General features: G+C 35.1%; 1 protein-coding gene across 1 annotated transcript in view; it reads left to right on the forward strand.

The window, feature by feature from the left end:
- Positions 1–20,054, forward strand: part of DCAF6 (DDB1 and CUL4 associated factor 6) — a gene marked incomplete at its 5' end in the record, with an annotated part of 74,471 nt that overhangs the window by 47,892 nt on the left and 6,525 nt on the right. The window contains 5 exons of the mRNA XM_085323053.1: positions 1,981–2,096; positions 2,979–3,062; positions 3,222–3,549; positions 8,280–8,321; positions 14,253–14,391. Coding sequence (XP_085179179.1) covers positions 1,981–2,096; positions 2,979–3,062; positions 3,222–3,549; positions 8,280–8,321; positions 14,253–14,391 — 709 coding nt within the window. The remainder of the gene's footprint in view (positions 1–1,980; positions 2,097–2,978; positions 3,063–3,221; positions 3,550–8,279; positions 8,322–14,252; positions 14,392–20,054) is intronic.

The raw sequence follows: 20,054 nt of genomic DNA on the forward strand, positions 1-20,054 counted from the left end.
AAAAATGCCCCTTCCTCTCAACATCAACTCTCAAATACAACAATCTCCACTAAGTTAACTTACCTGGTGGTACAAAGTTGCAGAGCATTGTCATTTCAGGGCTAACTAAAACATTGTGCAGAAGCATGGAATTATAGAAGTGGGGTGAATTCAGTTTAACAAAATGCAAGAGCATGCAGTTGAGGACCAGTAACAAAAAGCTCATCTGAACATTGGGATTGTTGTGAAAATAAAATATTTTATATAGCCAAAGACTTTTTTTCTACCAGTCATTTCATTCTCAATATAATGAGCTACTAGGCAAGTACAATCTTAGATTTCACCAGTTGAGAGGCTTCCAGCCAAGGACAAGAATTCCTGGTGCTGCTACTTAACTCTATTTTGCTTTGTGACTTTGAATCCAGTGTACAATTCTAACCTTGTGTTCAAGAAAACTCACTCATAATGGTAGGAGGTTCAGAGAAGGGTTATGTGGAGGACTGAGGAAACAGCAAACCTGTTATGGAACCAGAAAGTAGGATTTAGTTTATATAATCTAGGAAATGAAAGCACAAAGTGTTACTTTGCTCTCTTACAAATGTCCATGTCTGTAACTACTGGAGTGAAAACAAATATTGAACTAAAAATTAATAAATGTGATTGTGTACTAGCTTTGAGCATTTAGCTAGAAATTAGAATATTCCTAAGAGTGAGTCTGAAAAGATCTTACTGTTTTTAAAGTGGAGCAGGATTAAGTTCATAAAAGGGATTACATGATCTGAGGCATGAAATAGTGTGAAACAAGCAAACAAACAAACAAAAGATTTGGTGTCCTAGCAGTCCCTTTTTGTGTATCTGTTCAGAAACAATGCTGAAAATTTTTGATTTAGAAGAAATACTGGAGGGGCTAGCAAAATTTTTGCACATGCTCCATATCCAGCACACGAAGTACTTCATAAGATTTGATTACTGTTCATCAAGATGAGTAAAAGCTCTCATACTCAATGTAGACTAGGAATACAGAAGTTCTGATTAGATTCTCAACAATCTAGACTAAGCATGATTTGTGCTGCTTCTAGCAACATAACATAAATAATTTACAAATAACAAACGTGTAAGAAGATAACTGTAATAACACACTAGATTCTTGAGAATCATGTTTATAATTCTCTTAATTGATATTTGTTTCAGCTTTTGTGTAGTGACCTGGAGATCATATAGAATTTAACAGGTCACAACAAAGACAGACAGGGAGAGATTAGAGACCTCAAGGACAAGGCTTTGTGGTTCGTAAAATGAGATCATTTTCAGAGTCCAAAAACATTAGTTTTAATGACATTCAGAAAGAGAATGTTTTATGTTTCCTGAGGAATCATTTCCCTTATTGTAAAATAAAGTTGGTGTTCCAAATAATTATCTAATCCAACCATGAAGAAGGAGTAATTCTCAAGTACAAATCTTGATAAATAACAAAATTTTGAGGCCTGAAAATCAAAATCAGAAGTCCATGTCTCAAGAGAGAGATGTATGATAAGTAAGGGAATCTGGAAAATGTTACCTAAACTTGTTTTTCAATTGGATGGATTAAAAATACTGTGTAATTAGTGCTCAGTTGACAAGTTGTAATTCATGTAATGAAATCTCTATCACTTATGTATACCGAAATTTGGAAATAAGAGAGAGCAGAATCATACTGAGTCTTCACAAAATATTTTGGAACGCAATGAAGAAATCCTTTAAAGCTTCTAGTAAGAGATAATAGAGGAGAGAACAATAGGGCTCTGWGATGAAGAGGAATGGTGGGATGCAAAACATAGATGAGTGGTAGATGGACATAATAAAAGAGATTGTTGAAATTGCTGTGAATTTTGTTTGCAGCTCCAGCTACTAAATTGTGAGATTGCAGTTGGAAAGATGATGATGCCCAGGCTGTCCTGTCACAAATATCTTCTTACCTGTTTACATTATTTCTAAATTATTTTATACATGTTACATTGGTAGGAGCAGCACGAATTCAAGCTCTAGGGGGAGTGGAAGTCATTGCAAATCTGAAGGCCAAGAAGACTCTGTAAAAACAAAAGCCTCAGAAGAGTCAGCACCTGAAGATGAAGAAACAAGTAAGATACAGCATTATTTCTGTAATGGTAAGGTCAACATTCTACTCTCATGTGTTCATGACTGCCATTGAATACAATGGCAGTCTCATAGACATGCTTATGAGGGCAGAATATAAACTATAATAAAACTGGTTGGCTTTTTTGTTTGTTTGTTTTGGGGGATTTTGTTTTTTAGGAGAGAGAAAGATATCCACTTGAGATAGTTGCACATACATAGAAAGAAAATACAAAGAAAATTTCCTGGTGTTGTTTCTAAAACCCTTGTTCTTCTGTTTTAAGGACATATTTTGTCCCTCACTTGTATTGGAAAAATAGTACAACCAAAATTTGCAGTCATAAGTGAGTGCTAGGTACATTTGTTACATTTGTTTCAAGTTTTCACTGTGTTTATGTGTAATTGTCTTGCTGGATTCATTGCCAAAATGCAGTCTAGTTAAATGACTGGTTAGTTCCGTAGAAACGCCTGATTTTTTTTTTTTAAAAAAACAAAACAAAACCACCCCCTTACACCTTTTAATGGAGAGCTAACTTAAATTCGTTTTTGAGAAGCATYAACTTTCTGTTAATGATCTTCTGTTTCAAGAGTATTAATGCTGTTTTTTGCAAGTAGAATTCTCATATAGAATATTGACATATATTAAGGAACAAGAAAGAAATACTTTTTTGTTGTCATTATGTTGACCTGAGCAACTAGATAGATTTATGCATTTTGACTTCTAAGAAGTTTTGGATACCGATCAGATATGTTCTTCTGACATGAAGAATGTGGAGGGCACTGATTTGGTTGGTTTGATCTGGAACTGCTAGTATTACATAGATTTGGTTATATTATAGATGCTCATTGGGCTGAAATCATGTGATTTAACACTACGTTTAATTCAGGAGTTCCTGATGAATCTCATAAGGAAGACTCGAGTGCTGAAGGATTGAAAAGCACRGATGAAACTGCAGAGACAACAGAAGCAGGTGTGTGCCTGTCCTTTTTCAAATATGTTTACAAGAGGTAGAGAACAAAAAAATCTTCCAAAGCAAACTCAGTATGTGTAATTTAATTTCTGTAACTTTATAATTTTGTCTAAAAAATTATCAATGCTGTGACCTACTTTCACCAGTATTTTCTATTAGCTGTATCAGATGCACCTGTTTCTGAGCATCCTGGAATCCAGGCAGAAGAAGAAAGTGGCCCCAGTGCTGATACTGCCTCCAGAAACGCAGAAGAAGGATCCTCATGTGAAAAAAACACAAATCAAGAAATGTCAAGTCAGCCAAGTACTGAATCTACTGCCAACTCACATGCTGCAAACGATGAACCTCAGCCACACCCAGAATCCTCAGGGCTTGCAACTCAAGAAGAGTCTTCTACCAGGACCTCTGCTCTCCAAGAAACTGATGACAGTGATGATGACCCTGTTCTGATCCCTGGGGCAAGATATCGAGGAGGACCAGGACACAGGTTAGGGGAATATTTATCTTCCCAGTTATTGGGCAAAATGTATTTTTGAAGGGAGTAACTAGAAATTGATGCCTTGTATCTCTAAATAAAATCTAAGTTCTTCTTTAACAACTAGCCAAGAGTTTGGTGGCTGAGTCTAATTTGCCTATATGTAAGATTCATATAACTACGTTTTCCCTCCTGAGGGGCAAGCTCCACAGATCTAATACTTGCCTGTGCTTATATCTTGCCTGCTGTATATGCCAGTGCTAAATACTTCCCTTGATATTTCAGTATTCGCACTTCAGTCATGTTTATAAATTGGCATTTAGGACACAGGACTACATTTTCTCTTTTGCCCTTATTTTATTTAGACTTTTCCTTGTGTTGGTTATTGAGTACCAGTGTGTATGTATAATAGTCAGAGAAGTTAGGTAGATTACTAAAGATTGGTTCTGTGAAAAGGTGCACTTACTGTTAAAATTTGTATATTTTCTTGTAAAATGCGAACAGCTGTAACACTTGTTTGATCGTAGGTGAGCATAGCCCCCAGTCCAGTATTGCTTTATTAATATAATTTGTTCATTAACTTCAGTTCTCGGATTTTTTAAATGCTGTTGTAATTATTTAAATAACTCTCTACTATTAGATTTAAGAATCTTTTTTTTAAAAAAAAAAACATTTTCAATTGTATTATAATCTAGTGTGTCAGATGTTTAAGAAGGCTTTATGCCTATCCTGTACAAAGGTAGTGCTATTAATTTCTTACTCTAGAAATGCAAATTCTTCCCAGGAAACATTACACTATATATATTCACCAGTAAATTAGAAGGAATGTAATAGTTGTGTATAGAAAAGTTTTGAATAATTAGCAGTTAAAAGAAAAAGTTATAAGCCACCACATTGTAAGAAGTAACAAAAAGAACTGATAGTGGCTGCATATTACAAAGCACTAGTGATTCTGTCTACTAAATGACAGATTTTTTTAATGAAAAGGCCATCGTATAAAGATTCTGTCATAATCTATTAACTTCATGTGCAATATTAACTAAACTTTAATTGTAGATAAAGATCCARCAGCAGGAATATTTTCAACTGCAATGCTAATATTCTGAATGAGCTGGTAATTCAAAGAGTAATATGTTAAAAGCTCCACAATTCAAATAATATTTCTGTTTTTGAGCAGGATTCTTAAGCTCTCTTCCTGCATTGTATCTCTATTATGTAATAGTGTTTGTAGTAATGTAATGAGAATGAAACTTTGAGGTATCAGACAYATATTAGTTCCCACTAGTGGGTATATTGTAAATGAAGTTCCACTTCATCTTGCGTGTTTTTTCCACTTGTTTGTATGCAGCCAGATTTCTTCCTGTAGTAGTTTAAATTTATCACATAGGAGAGAGCATTCAGTTAAATTAATGATACAGTTAAAATTCCTTATACAGCCTCTTGCTCCCTTATTCTTCTTCCTCCTAAAATCTGACAAAAGTTAGGTAGTCAATACTTGCTTGGGATTGCATCCAGGCTTTCAAGTAATCAGGTTTAGTGCCTAAACACTTCAGTTTGTTCTGCTTCTGTGTATGCACAAGCTGCAAAGTTTTCTAGTTTAACTTCTAATCGTTCAGATATACGTTTAGATGCAATTCCATCAGGTTTTTCTGGTTTCAGGAGTTTCTAAATGCCCTCAAAGCTACTGAAGTGAGGCAAGCTTTCTGTGTTCAAAAGACTTGGATTTCTAGAGAGAAAGCAGGCACTGGTGATCTTAAAGGCTAACTGTAAGCCCTCTTAGTATGTATAATTCGTATGAAAAAGAATCAAAGGAAACCAGAGGCCTCTGCACTGCTGCTCCTACAAATATTATGGCATATAATCCCTTTCATCAACTGATCAAATTTACGTGACGTCTGCCTCGCCCTTCACCGGGTGGGAAACTGTTTGAAAACATCACTTCTGTGATCAGTTAAAGTTGACTATAATTAATCAATTGTTACTGTGCTGACATAGCATATTAGTTTAAATGGGTTTTTTGCATTTGAGGGATGTTTATCCTGTCCATCGTCAGCTGTAGCCTCACTAGACTAAGCGTGCCAAGCTTGTTTGCACTTTTCTCAATAAAAATTTCAGTGTTCTCCCTGTCAAGCTCTCTGTGCTCTCTCTAGTTCCACTTCTTTCTCAAACATGGGAGACCAGTGTGTGCTGTTTGGCTTTTTTCTAGGAATAACGGTCTGAATACTACCCTTTGTCTACGGGAGATTCTCTAAAACACCAGAGAGCTGCAGTTACCTCCTTTCCCTCCAGGATCAGTTAGTATGCTGAAGTCTTTTCCTAATTTGTCATTTCCAACTGATGTGTTCCCATTTTGTCCTGGAAGGAGGTTCAGAAGTATACAACTGTCAGTTTTATACTGTTGAATTTTTTCCCTCTTCCCCCCTCCAGGTCCTCCTATTTGCTCTAAATTCACAAGTTCAGCCAGCCTCATGTCCCCAACACACTGCATGAGTGCTTTCCTACTTTGTGCTCAAAGATTATTAATGATATGTTAAACAAAAGTGCTTGCAAGGCTGGTGCTTAAGGAGCTCCACCAGTATGCTTCCTATAGGCTTATGTTTACACTTTTCTCACTTAGCAAATTGTGTTACCTAACAATTCCTTTACTAAACTTCATCTTCTCCAGTTTACCTAATAATTTAGTTTTCCATATGTCATCCTATGAGATAATTAATGACATTAATGTAGAAGTAATACATAAATTAAATAGATTTTACCTCTCTAGAATGTCTAGAGGGAGTTATTTGGTTTCTTTCTTTACAGAAAAGGTTAAAAAACTAGGCTTCAATAAACTACCTCTCGTAAACCTATTTTACACAATAGCATAAAATGTTTGCTTTTAATTTTTATTTGGGACAAAAAAGGCTGTGGCTTTCTGGAATAGAGTWCTAAAAGTTGTTTGACTAATTAGCCTTTTCTAGTATATAACATTACATAGCTTTTAACTACAGAGAATTTTATGATTTTTATGATTTTTTTACGTACTTAATAAACAGTTATTGTTTATATAGAGGAGAAACTCTGCAGTTGGGAAAGTGAAGGTAAAGGAAACTCTGTCTTAGAATCAGCTTCCTGCTGTAAAGTACAACTTTCTCCACTGAGGGGGCATTGGAAGGTTAGGCTTCTGATTTTGTACTCTGAAATCATCATTTGAAAATTCTCGAGGAAAAGCAATAGCAGAAGTACCCCTTTGAAATCTCTTTTGGCAGTTCCTGCGGTTAAATCAAAAGAGAGGTTCTTGCTGCATGAACTTTGCAGACTTCATTCAGATTCATGTGGATTTCAGATTTATGAAAAGAATTTGGTCCATTTTGCATATCTAATGTTTAGAGAGCTTCAATTTTTTTGAATTATGTCTGGGTGTAAATCCAATTCTTGATGTTTTCAAACTGAGGATTTGTTCCCCCACCTTTTCCCCCTTCCTTTCCTCCCTCCTTTGTACAAAATCTTTAGTGGGTGCTTAAAAATCTCAAAATACAACGAGGACAGATACTTTCCTGCCAACTTGCCTGAAATTGAACTCTCAGGAAATACTGTGCAACAGATAGAGAAACAAAAAGTCTGAATTTAATTTAGTATTTTTGAAAAGGATTTAAAACAGTAGCAGCAAGAAAATTTCCCACAACATATATAGAAATACCATGATCCTTTGTGGACTGAGAAATTGGTTAAGTGAATTGAATCGTAAGTATTGAGACAGGAAAAAGCATTTGGTCTGTCATCTTTTGGAGCCAGCATCAACTTGGAATAGTTTTGACGTAAAGGCATGTCTTTCAAAAGAACAACTGAGAATGTGACATCTTTCTCTCCAGTAGTGCTTCTGCATTCACTAAGCATTACCAAAGGAATGGTGAACACCAGCAACAGAAAAAAAAATTTAAATAGTTATTTTAGCCTTACTATTACTGGGCTATGCAATACATGCTGTTTTTAATGTAACTCTATGAGGAACTACCCAGAGTATTTTTAAATTTTAAAAATGAAACCTGTTTCATACAGCAGAGCAGTTTAGCTAGATACTTAACAGAGAAATTAACCCTCTGGACGTCTTAGGGAATCCATGGGAAAAGATCCCTTCTCTTCGAAATGTGAGGACCTATGAACACATTTGAAATCTTAAAACCTGTATAGCATATCTTCTTTAAAACTACAAAGTCTATTAAATTTATTTCCAACAAGCATAGATAATGTCCTGCCTTAGTACTATACTTTCTGGAAAAAATAGATGCAAAATGTATTTCTTGCACAGCTAGTGCAGCTTTTAACTGGATTCAACTTCATTTTCACAGATGTAGTGAAAACAGCCCTCAAAGAGCTGTTATGATACTTAAATGATGGAATTAATTTTGGCTGGATTTTGGTACAAGCTGATCTGTGAGTCAAGGCTAAGCCTGGAAAATGTTGAACTACTAAGTTAAAATTTCAAACACATGCAAATGTAAAAATGAAAATAATTGTGCAGCTGTTGCCATTTCTGCTATGATACTATGAAGAATTACTGCATTTCAGAAAATCAACTTTGTGTACTAATCTGTAATCTGAATATTATGTTGAAATCAAAATATTCTCATATACTAACATATTGAGGAGATGGAATCTTCTTATTTGGGATAAGTAGAGCACATTTTATAATAGATGCTAACCTCTAAAAAACATGATACCCAGAATTTTTGAATGACTTCAGTTGTTGTTCCCTTTACTAGATATAATATCAGAGGAACAGCGATAGGTGATAGAATAATGAGGTAATTCATTATCTTCTTCCTCCCTCCTCCTTTTCATTTCCGTATAATGAATTTATCAGGTTCTTGTTTTTTGTATCTAACCAGCATTTTTAAAAATTGCTAAAGTTTAAATGCTATGAATGACAGCATATTGCTTGAGTTATATTTAGCTGCATGTATTGCATGGAAATTGAAAAGAAATTGCAGTGTTTACATTTAACAACCTATTAACATTTCTTTTGCGTGCCATAGAAATAAATGTAATACGAAAAGTATATAGTTTGTAAAAAGCAAATGCCTTTCTTACTCAGTTGCTGAGGAACGCATTGTATTTGCCTGTGTCACCATTGATCTAGTTTGTCTGGTAGTAGAGAACACCCAGTTCTGAATAAATATATAAAAATGTAAAAATACAGATATTAAAGGCCATTTATATTTTTTGCCTGAACAAGATTGTGGAACTGAGTGTAATTGTTAAAGCCATATTTGACAATATAATCATTTGGCAAGAGAAGTGCTAAATCTGGTGGAGTATTTCTTTTAATGAAATGAATGGAAAAGTCACTTCATCTCATATTCTGTGTTGAAGTACTTCGGTGAATTAACAGTGAGAATGTATAAAACTATTACGGACACCTATGTTTAGCAGAATGTCATAAGTGGGAGAAACTGTCTTCTGTGATTTAATGCCAAAGGCTTTTATATAGGTGAAATGGAGAAAACAAATGGGGAAAAACAATCATGATGATGAAAACTTCTAGCCACACAAAGTAATGTTGTTAATGAATAGTCTCAGGAAGTAGTTGCATAGAAAACACTGAAGTCTTATGTTTTCAATGCCTACAGGAAAATGGCACAGATGTGTATTTCTTTGTCTTATATTCTAATCTTAGTTGGAATTGGAATATATGGTTTTGACTTGGCTGCTTTTGTAAAGTTTCAGGAGTCTGTGTGYGTCTTGCTGTACTGGATCTAAATTTCATAAGCGTGTTTTCCCTATGTTAAACATGCTTAGCTCTGTAGTTCATCAGTGCAGCCCATGGGAAAATTTGCTTCATATTGCTGTAAATGTAAGATAGAAATGAATGGTGCATTCATTATAGAATTTTTTTATTGATGTTTTTTCTCTGATTTTCATTGTCATTCTTCTGCAGCATATAGAGTGAAAAATTTTAAAAATGCTCTGCAACTGAGAATATTTGAAGATAGATTGTGTTGGAAGGCCAGGGAAATGACTCAGGATTGTTCAGGCAGTGCATTATGATAAACATTTCTTTTGATATGATCAGCAGTGAAATAACTGATTAATAAAAAATGTTAACTTTGTTTTTAGGGTCAAATCAATGTGTTAGTAATATGATGGTTTTGCCCTTGTTTTTGAACTGTCTTAATACTTGAAATTTGTCATCAATAGAAAGCCTCTTTCATAGCCATAAAGACTTCTAAAGGAAGATGGGTATTTGGTAATTAGAAAAGCAATCAAATCTTGATATTTAGGAAATTGATCCATTTTAATATGGCTCAGTAGCTGGTCACCTTCCTGTGCTGGGTTTGATTTGTGTGATGATAGCCTAGCTGTTAAGACATGTGGTTGGAATTTGTGGTCAGCAATGTAGTAGCTGGCTGGTGGGTTCTTAAAGCAGCGATGTTGTCTCGCTTATTCTGTTYCATCCTAGTTGTCAAGACTAAGGTCAATGAAAAAATAACCTCAAGATATTGAAGAAATAACCCCTAAGTTAATGGTAATGAGCCTTAACTGCCTTGCAGCTGTTTTGGATAGAGGAAAAAATAGTTAAAATACTTGTATAGGTGGTGGATAGTTAAAATGAGAAGATGACTACAAGAAAAGAGGTTTTAGTCTGAAAGAGCAGAAAGGAAGAAAGTAGAGTTTCTAGTACGGAGCAAAAAGAGACTGTGCTTGGCTGTATGTGCATAAGTAAATTTGCAAAGTTAAAAAGTGGGAAAAATCTTTAGTATTGGAGGAATRAGTAATCTTTTAGTCATATAATCAGAACTGAGGTAAAGGGGATGCAAAACGGAAGCAAGTACCCCAACTCTGAGGCCAGCCACTGCAGCCTAGCTCAAGAGATGATCAGTCTGTGCTAATGATGTTTGGAAGAAACAGGCTTATCCAGAGTACCCAAATAATTTTATTACAAGCATGAGTGAAACAATGTTTGTTATGCACAGTAGCAGAGTGCCTGGGGATTATTTACAGATCCAGTTGATGCATAGTTGTGATATTTGTTGTTTTTCCTTTTTTCTCTCTTTTGAAGCATGTCTGTTAATTTTGACCATGTCTAAATAGATGAACTTTTTAAAGTATGTACAAAGCTAGCTAGCCAAAAACTGTTGAGTGATGTGGATTGAGAGTAATGACTGAACTGAAGTCTGCAACTGAAAAGAATTTTTAAGAGGAATATGTGAAATATTGTTCTTTATTAAACACACTGATTATTTAATTATGCAAATTGCTATCTTTTTTTTTTTTCCTTTTTGAAAAAACCTTCCTTTGGAGACTTCAGAACTTACGAACTTACGAAAATGTCATATATGAGAAAAACATTTCTCATTAGTATCTTTTYTAGTGCCTTAGCTTGTAGTTTCATATGTTTTCCATTTGTTTTGGCTAATTATAATGCATAGCTAGGGATCAGTCTACATCCTCATGATTTTTTTTTCTCCTCTTGGATCTATGTTTAGCTGCAAGAGTATAATGGCTCCACTGATAAATACCTSTACCAGTCATCTAGGGTCTCATTGAAACTGGCTTTTGATTGCTAATGTTTAATTGACGTTGAAGACTTAAAATCTGACTGATTCTAAGGGAGAAAAATTGTATTCTGGTCCAGGTCTATATGTCTATTTTTAGAAATAATATTTTAAGATTTTTATTATTTTCCACAAGATGCACACTAGTGAGATGATGAACGGTACTTTCATCATCATCTTGGGCTCAGTCTCATGAAGACTGCATGCACCAACATTATTGTAAGATACTGTGCAAAAGTAACACAAAATTTGACCGAATGTGTTTTAGCTTTATACCTTAGGACAAGACAGTAGTACTGGAWTATTCTGAAGTCAGAGCCCTACCTACAGTATGAAGGTATAACTAAAACACAGTCCGGTTTCATTGGCTTTATGAGCTGTAATCATCATTCTATAATTATTTGCAGCATAACATTTTCTGTACCGTAAACTCTTTCTAAAATATTAATAACGTTAATCCGTATCCAGCATTCCTCAAACATTTCCATTGCTTGCTACCTGAATTTAAATAAACCCCATCAATTGATACAATTAGGAATGATTTTCCTGAGAAATGCTGACGCAACACGCATAGCTTGTGTTACCTGGCGCCTTTGCATTTGGCAGGCTGAGCGGCTTGGAAGGGCAGYGACAGCAGCAGCTCCCGTTCTGGCTTAGCTTAGGCCAAACTTTGGAAGAGCGGGAGCTGCACAGCCTGTTACTGCATCTGCTGATGTGCCAGCTGATTAGCCTACAATCTAAGTTTGTTTATGTTGGCACTGACAGGAATTGCTTATCACAAATCGTATCACAAGTGAAAGTAAAAGTCATGTGAAAAAGGCTGATTTTTTTTTTTTTTTAATGTGTGACTTATAAAATCTGTCCTCAGGGGAGAAGTAATACTTCCCTGAAATAATCCTTTCCATTATATGTTCTGTTCTTTGTTCTGAAATGTTCTTACATTGGGCTCACATTTATCTTTTCTGGCAGAGGCTTGGCTCTGCCAGGTTCCTGTTCTCAGTAGCATCTTGCTAGAACGCCTGATAACAGTCTCTCAGTTTCAGTCATACGTGCTTGGCTGCCGTCTCCCTGCTGAAGATAGTCATTGCCTTTACAAGATAAGTAAATACCAGCCCATTCATGCCTCTTAAAATAAGATCCTAAATTAGAATTTTAAATTCAGAGCTGAGTCTAGCTGAAAGACAGTGGAGTTGTTACCAAAAAATTGGTTTTGTCCTTTCTGCTTTCATTAAAAAAAAAAAAAAAAAAAAAAAAAAAATCTGATTCTGATTGCTGAATAGTCTTGAGCATTATTGCAGTGTGTGTATTCAACCTTGGGGGAATTTAGAGGAGTAGATTAATCTTCATAGAGATGCTAAAATGAAAAATTCTGTGAGAAACTGCCTTGGGATACCATTTAGTTGCTTTAATACCATCTTTGAGTCCCAAGACTTTTACTAGCTATTACCTAGCAAGTGACCTTTTTGGAAGAGCTAGACARTTCTACTGCTAAATGAAGTTTAACTTATTCTTTCATTGCACACTTTTTTACTAGATAATTTGTGAAATCTCTGTAGGCATTTTATACCACCCTATTTTTTCCTTTATGTAGAAGTAAATATGAGGAAAATAATTCTGTGATTTGTAGGCTTTTTTTCCTCTATTTTATAAAGTTCTTGTGAAAAACTGTGTTTTTAAATCTACTGAAAAGGAAAGTTGAGAGTTAAACCTACATTTATTGTAAGAACTAAATAACAAAGTGTATTTATTCAGTGTAGTATAAGAAGGAGGAACTAGAAAATTGCCCCAAAATGAGATTTTGGGGATATAAAAAAAAGTCTCCCAAAGGAAATGGATAATTTTTGTTGTGGGACTCTTTGATAGACACACTTGCAGGAAATGTATTATAATAAATAGCCCACTGTTAAATGGATCTATTGGCTAGTACTTACAAGTCTTTTCTAATTTCTACAAAAATGAATATTAAAATATCTTTTTAAAAAAACTTAGCTCTATTAGATGTGTCTTAGTATGACAGTTTGTTTTAGAGTGTTTTCTGTACTAATGACTCATTACTTGCATTCATTTTCCATCTTTGTCTAGCTGAAGGACAAGACTTGCTTCATCTTAAGTTTCGTTTCCAAATTTCTCCTATGAAAAAACAGAAAACAAAATCTACCAGATCTCTGGCAAAGAGAATTAGCTATGTGATAGATCTATTTTTGTTTTGCAGGAAGGAGGACTTAGAGCAAGAGTCTCTCTAGAATTAGAGATTGTGCCTAAAACATCCCRTCATCATTTCTGGCCTGCTTGAAGTTACTAGCCTTCTGGTTGCAGCTCACTGAGTTGCAACTCTATTCACTTTCGGTTCTGTTCACTCTCCAGGAATCCTTAAATCCCTGTTACCACCAGTTGGATTCCTTGCACTGTGCCAAAATCTCTTCCTGCTCCCTCTGACGGGATGTGACCTTCTGACTCTGATGTTCAGGCCCTCAAGGCTTATAACWACCCTGATGTGGCCCAAAAGAGGAGGAGGAGTTAGGGGCAGATGCTGGGGTATTGGAATTACGAGAATCTGCAAACTTGAAGCTAAACAGGAAAAACTTGGCACCTGGGACTTTTCACAGATCAAAAAGCAGCTTCCTGGAACCGAACAGCCACAAAAATTAATTGATCTCAATTCATCTCTTGCCTTAGTAGAAGCATTTTTAAAGTTGTCTTAATCTTCAGTCTTGTCATATGGAAGTAGTGAAGAGAAGTGGATTTAATGAAATTTAAGAAAGAAAATACTGTAAGGCACGTTATATCTTTAATCATTTTTATTTTTATTTTAAAAGCTGCTGTTTCTGTATAGTTTTCTACTTTAGAACTTGCTACCTCAGTATGGTTGGAGGRTTTCTCCAGCACTAAAGAATAATACAGCACGTGAATTTTGCCAACATCCGAAGCTTGTACTTCAGAGAGAAAATAAAATATTGCATCACTTGACATTCCACTGTCTTGCATGCTGTTCTTGTTCTAAGTCAGAATGGAAAAATTTTAAGTTTGTACTTTTACACTGGAGATAATGCTGATGTCTGCTCCAAACGTAGGGAGAGTGTGTTTGAGTGCCCAATTACTATTTTGTAGTCCTTTTTGATTGCCCATTTCATTATTTAGAGATGATCTTTCAGTAGTATTTTCTTTGTGTGCAATTTATAGACGATCTGCTGTTGCCCGCATTCAGGAACTCTTCAGAAGGAGGAAAGAAAGAAAAGAAATGGAAGAACTGGAAACTCTGAATATTAGACGTCCTTTAATAAAGATGGTTTATAAAGGTCATCGGAACTCCCGGACAATGGTACAAAATCTTTGTCAGTTTTTGGAATGGTAGAGTTTGTTTTATGGACTGTAGTGTAGTGCTACATGGATATGCTTGCCAAAAAGACTATAGTAATATATTTTAAGCACTTTTCTTTGCATTTTGGACGTTGGAAGACATATAATTTGCTCTAACTGAAAATTAAAATGAATGTGACTCGTGTGTCATCATGTTAGGTATTCAGGTTTTTTTTTAGCATTTAAGACTCTTTCCTTAACCTCCTTTGGAATCATAGGTATTTGTTCTAACTTGCTTTTCATCTCGTCTGTCAACTTAAGTGGTATAAAATGTGCCTACCTTCAAAATTGTTATTTAACCCTCATTTTCCCTTCAAAGCTCTTCAAAATTATTATTTAATTTTTACTTTCCCTTTTAAGAGCTTTGAAGGGAAAGTGAGGGTTAAATAATAATTTTGAAGAGCTTTGACATCTCTGAATTGAAAAAGGAAATGGTGCTTGTTATTAATTTGTGGTCTAACTGCAAGATTCGCTGCCTTTTCCATATAATATACTAGATTTTAAGAAAATTATGATCACTGTGTTTCTAAAGCAGTGGTGCATGAAACTTTTTTTWAAAAAAAATCTATTTCTTTTTTCTCTTAATTTTTATAGTAGTTTGAGGATGTGAAGTTCTGAGTATTAGGTAGTATTTTGCAGAAGTAGCAGATATATTATTTTGCAGATAATTTGAGGAGTAGTCTGTCTTCCCCCAAAAGTACTTTCTAGAGGTTATGTGAATGGCTTTGATTGCACTAGGGAAAATGCATATTTCAGGCTACATGAGCAATGATACCTAGAATGAAATTTTATTAATGACGAGTTTTATGCACTGTATTTCAAAAATAAATTATTCAGAAATCCCCATGACTTTAAAGGTCAAAGCATTAAGCACTTTGTAGTTAGGAGATGTCARAGTTAACCTTGCCTAAGTGACCTTAATTCAGTCTCAATCTGCATATCTAATACCAACTTTTTATGGATTTTGTTGTTTGTGGTTTTGGAATGTGGGTTGGTATTTTTTTGTTTTTGTTTTACTTGAGCACCTATATCAAGGAATGCACAAAAAGGAAGATGATATAATTTCCCCTGTTGCTTTCCATGGTGGCTACTACTAAACAGTTGCACTTCATTTAAATTAAATTTTTTTTGATGGACAATCTTCCTCCTGTAAGGAGAGTGATGATGGATAGTATTTCCATTTTAAATTTGTGAGGGAGACAGATTAGAGAGAGGTCTTGTTTCCTACATGCCTGAGCAACTCAGGCATAAAACTTTCAATGACGTGAGCATAGACTATTTTAATGCATATATATATATATATATATATATGTGTGTATATATATATATATGTGTGTGTATAATATATAAAAGGAAAATGGATTAAGGTTATGTGGACAAACTTAATTATTCTGGTGCTTCCTTTTGAGAGCTTAATTTTGCAGTCTAACAATTTTCTTTTTAAATAAGGATATCTTGAGTGTAATCTTTGTATTTATCAGAAAGCAAAGATTAAGTTGCATTAAACTAGTACTTGCTTGTAGCATTGGCAGAATTGGAATTCTTTAGATTCAGCACACAGATCTCTTCCACGTAACTATTGGAACAATGTCATTAGAGTAATAAGGAAATCTTTTTTTCTGCGGAACAGACCTCAAAGAACTATGGCAGCAGCATTTGAGAGAGCAGTGGAATGGTTTGGGATTTGGTGTTTCTTTCTAGCTCTTGGAGGAAAGAATCCTCTAATGAGCCAAAACTGCCCTTCTTTATCCTCAAAATCTGTCTTTTGCTGTGAGCCAGTAGCTCTTTGTCTATCCTGTCTCTTTCTTACTCTTCTTTCCCTCCTGTCCTAGTCTTCTCTTCCTTCGTGTATCTCCTTGTTCCTCTCATTCCATTTGCTCTGAATCCAATGTTCCCCTTCTAAAATGTTGATGTTAGAGGGACTCCTTCCTTCAACAAAGTATGTGTATCCAATTAGTAAATTTGTGTAAATGAGCTTGAAACACAAAATATTTTAAATATGAATTTGTGTTGACTTAGATGATGCTAAAATTGAGTTTTATGAGAATTAGAATTTAAAATAAACAATCTTAAAAAAACAAAGCAAGCAGTAAGAAATCACAACTGAGAAATAAAATGTAAAGTTATTTAGTATTGGAATTAATTTGAATGCACTTCTAATAGAAAATAATAAAAAATATTAAATGGAGCTAAAAGACAAAAGCTGCAAAAAGATGAAAATACTGGAGACATGCCTTGCACTGAAGAATCTAAAAATGCAGTTTCCCAGACTTATTTTTAAAGGTAAGGTGACTTTATTACAGTGACTTTATCCTTGGTACACGTTCTATAGACAGATCTAGCAAGGTTCCAGCCATGAAGTTTAAAGCTGGGCAAAGTCATACTGGAAATACAGTACATATTTTTAACAGCAGTAGTGGTTTGGCTTACTAGCATGATTGCTTATCACAGCAATTTTTAAATTAAAATAGCTGGCAAAAGACACAGAGCAATCTAGTATGTTTTCTGAGAAAACTATGCAAAAACAAAGGTGAGGTGCAGGCACCTCCCTCTTAAAGCTTTATTGTGATCTGCTGCTTGGAAAACTATTCCATCATAGAATTCTGTGTAAATGGTCTTTTGCCCTCTCTCAAACTCAAATTTCTATCCCTAATGCCTGAGACATTTTTAAATATAGATTTTCATGCTAAATTTAAGCATCAGACGTTATCTATGTCACCCTAAAAGCTGCTATATCTGAAGATGGTTTTGGAACAGGAAACTTACGTTTGCATAGGTATCTCCTTTTTTGCTAGCATGTCGTTTTAAAAAGATTAAAAGCCCTTTCATTGTAGTAGGAGGTACTGATAATTGTTGAAAGTGTAATCATGTGTGTAGGATTACATTTTCAACTTCCAGGCTCTTTTCTCCAGCCCAAGCATCAGACTATTGTGGAGCTTTCAGCTCACGTCTTRTGATTATGTTTGATGTTTATAAAGCAATGTCCCTGCTCCTTCTGCCATCCCATTTAACCCTGTAGAAGATGTAGAATAGAGTGTTCCAGGTTGGGAAAGATACTGCTSCCAGTGTGTTCTTATTTCAAATAGTTTTACAATGATTATTTTGATATCCTACTTCAAGTAAAATCAGAAGTAATTTCTGAGGGAGAAAGAGAACTTTGAAATCCGTTACTAAACAACAACAAAAAAATCACTAAGCTATTATCATTAGTGATGGAAGTGACCTATTCTTGTTTGCTCAATTGCTTGGCATCATATCCTTTACCTCTGTTCMGGAAAGGAAGGTAAGACAGGGATGTGGAAAGATTATTCCACATTTAACAAACCTAATGGTTGCTTCTTAAAAAGTATTCTGGATTTCTTTTTTCGTTCAGAAATTAAATAAGCCATATTCTTTTAGGCTGTAAGGTTTTCATGAACATAACTTGTGCATCATAATACAAACATATTTAAAAGAAATGGATATTTGATACTACTACCTTTTTTTTTTTTTTTTCTGGACTACAATTTCTCTGTTGTTTACTTGATTGCTTGCATTATTACACTGTGTTGTTTCCTAGGTCATACTGCTTCAGTTCAGTTCAGTCCCAGAACTCATAAGAATGCAGTTCTGTGAAATACTCAGTCTCAGTTTTCCCCCTGAATTAATAAATAAATAAGATATTATTTACTACCCAAGTAATTATTTATAAACAAATAATAGATAAGAAATAAATAGTATTAGGCTAATACAGATAAAAATAGGCATGCATCAATATAAAAATAATTAATGTTTAATAAACAATACTTATAGCTAGGTAGTAAATTACTCATAATCCTGTCACAATACTCTGTTTTGAAAAAAAATTTTAAATTCATCTTCTCCTTATTTCCCAAAGGGACATCTAATACAGGGAAAGTTACGTATCTTGTAGTTGTCTGCACCTGCTATTTATTTTAATCCTCAAAATCGAGATCAAGACAGTCTAGCTATTTTTGAGGGGGAGACAGTAACTGCATTAAAAAATATTCACAGCTTTTTTAGTAAATGCATATCAAGAACACTGCTGATGAGACTACAAATATTTATGGAGGTTTAAGGCATTCAAATGCCTACTGAATCATAGCACATCGTGCAAGAAGGGGAAACAGAAGATGTAATAAATCTTTATACAGTATACTAGCCTAAAGCATGGACACATTGCCCTTAAAGCCTCCATTTTCCTGTTACCCAGAGGATGTTCTWGCTCCTGTCTTCATGAGGTGGCGAGTAGGAGCAGAGACTGCAYGTTGATGGCAAGAAAATAAAGGCAGAATGAAACAGGAAGCCTTTGCCATCCCTACTGAGGCGATATGCTAGTCCAAAGAAACCTTCCGCCCGCTTCCCCTAACACTCTCAGATCTTCCTCGCAAAGTTCCCGCAGCAACAGCACCATAGTTTGTTGCTGCAACGGACTGCACAGTTGCAACAGAAAGCGTTAGCTTTTCTAGAAGCCTTCTCAGGAGCCTGGATCTTTCTGCATCGCCCTGCAGCTGATGGCGCGTCCAACCAACTTAGATTCACTCACCAACGGATGTGGGTGCTTTAGGTCCCAATGCTATGTTTGTGAATTTTCGCCGTGCTTTTCTGGGTTTATGAAAAATTCTTGAGAAATATGYGCAGCTTTTGAGTAAAATAATCGCTGTCTTATTTTAAGAGATGTAGAACTTCTTCCTTCAAATCTGTCTCCAACAAACACCAAAGAAGTCTTCCTTGAATATTTTAATTACAGGCARTTATAATCCAGAGCCAAACTACCTTGTTATCAGTAGACTTGCAGAGGAAGGCTGTAGGCCCAGTTCAAAGATCATCCCCTTATAATTGTTGATGAGTACTTAGTGGTTTAAAAATTAATACAATTTGTATGGTGTTAGTCCTGTCAGGACAAAGTAAAATGGCATAATGAGTCCAACATGCTGGAATGACCTTCTGTGTGAACCATGTGCTCTCACAGAACTTGCCATCTTCTGCATGGTGAATATTGCCTTGCACTCTCAACGTTTATATGCAGCCACATGTGTATTAAAAAATAAAATAATTCATTTTGGCACTTTATTATACTACTCTTTACTGGTAACATGGGAAAACTACTGATAAGTGAAAATGTTAAGTCCTATCACTTGAAACATTTCTGTAAGGTGCTTGGGTACTGTAAGAAAATAATGATACGAGCAACCATATGGAATACAATGCATCACCACTGTGTCAAAAATCTGTGATATTATTGGTGCCACTTGCAACACAACATTGGAGCAACACAACTAGTTTCCTCTGCTAAGTATTGTTRTAATAACTGAAGCTGATGGGTCACTTCCACCCTAATGCTTACTTTCTTCAGTGGCTTACAAATTTAATTTTGGCTATGGACTTGAGAAGTCTTAGTTCTTATTTGATCAATTACAGCAAATTAAAAAAAAAATCAACCTCTAAAGTTTGATGCCATGACCCCTTTTTATCTGTCAGTCCCAGCTGATTCCTCCCCTCCCTTCTTCATAAGTTTCAGTCTTTTCTTCCTCTGCTCTGTAAATAGAAAATCATCAGCAGCAATTAGGCTGTTGCATAGTTTAATTTACCGTACTCAGTTTCATACGCTCCTGTCTCCAATAT

This window comes from Rhea americana, unplaced genomic scaffold, assembly GCF_003343005.1.
Source record: "Rhea americana isolate MKP2758 unplaced genomic scaffold, rheAme1 scaffold_81, whole genome shotgun sequence".
Lineage (NCBI taxonomy): Eukaryota > Metazoa > Chordata > Aves > Rheiformes > Rheidae > Rhea > Rhea americana.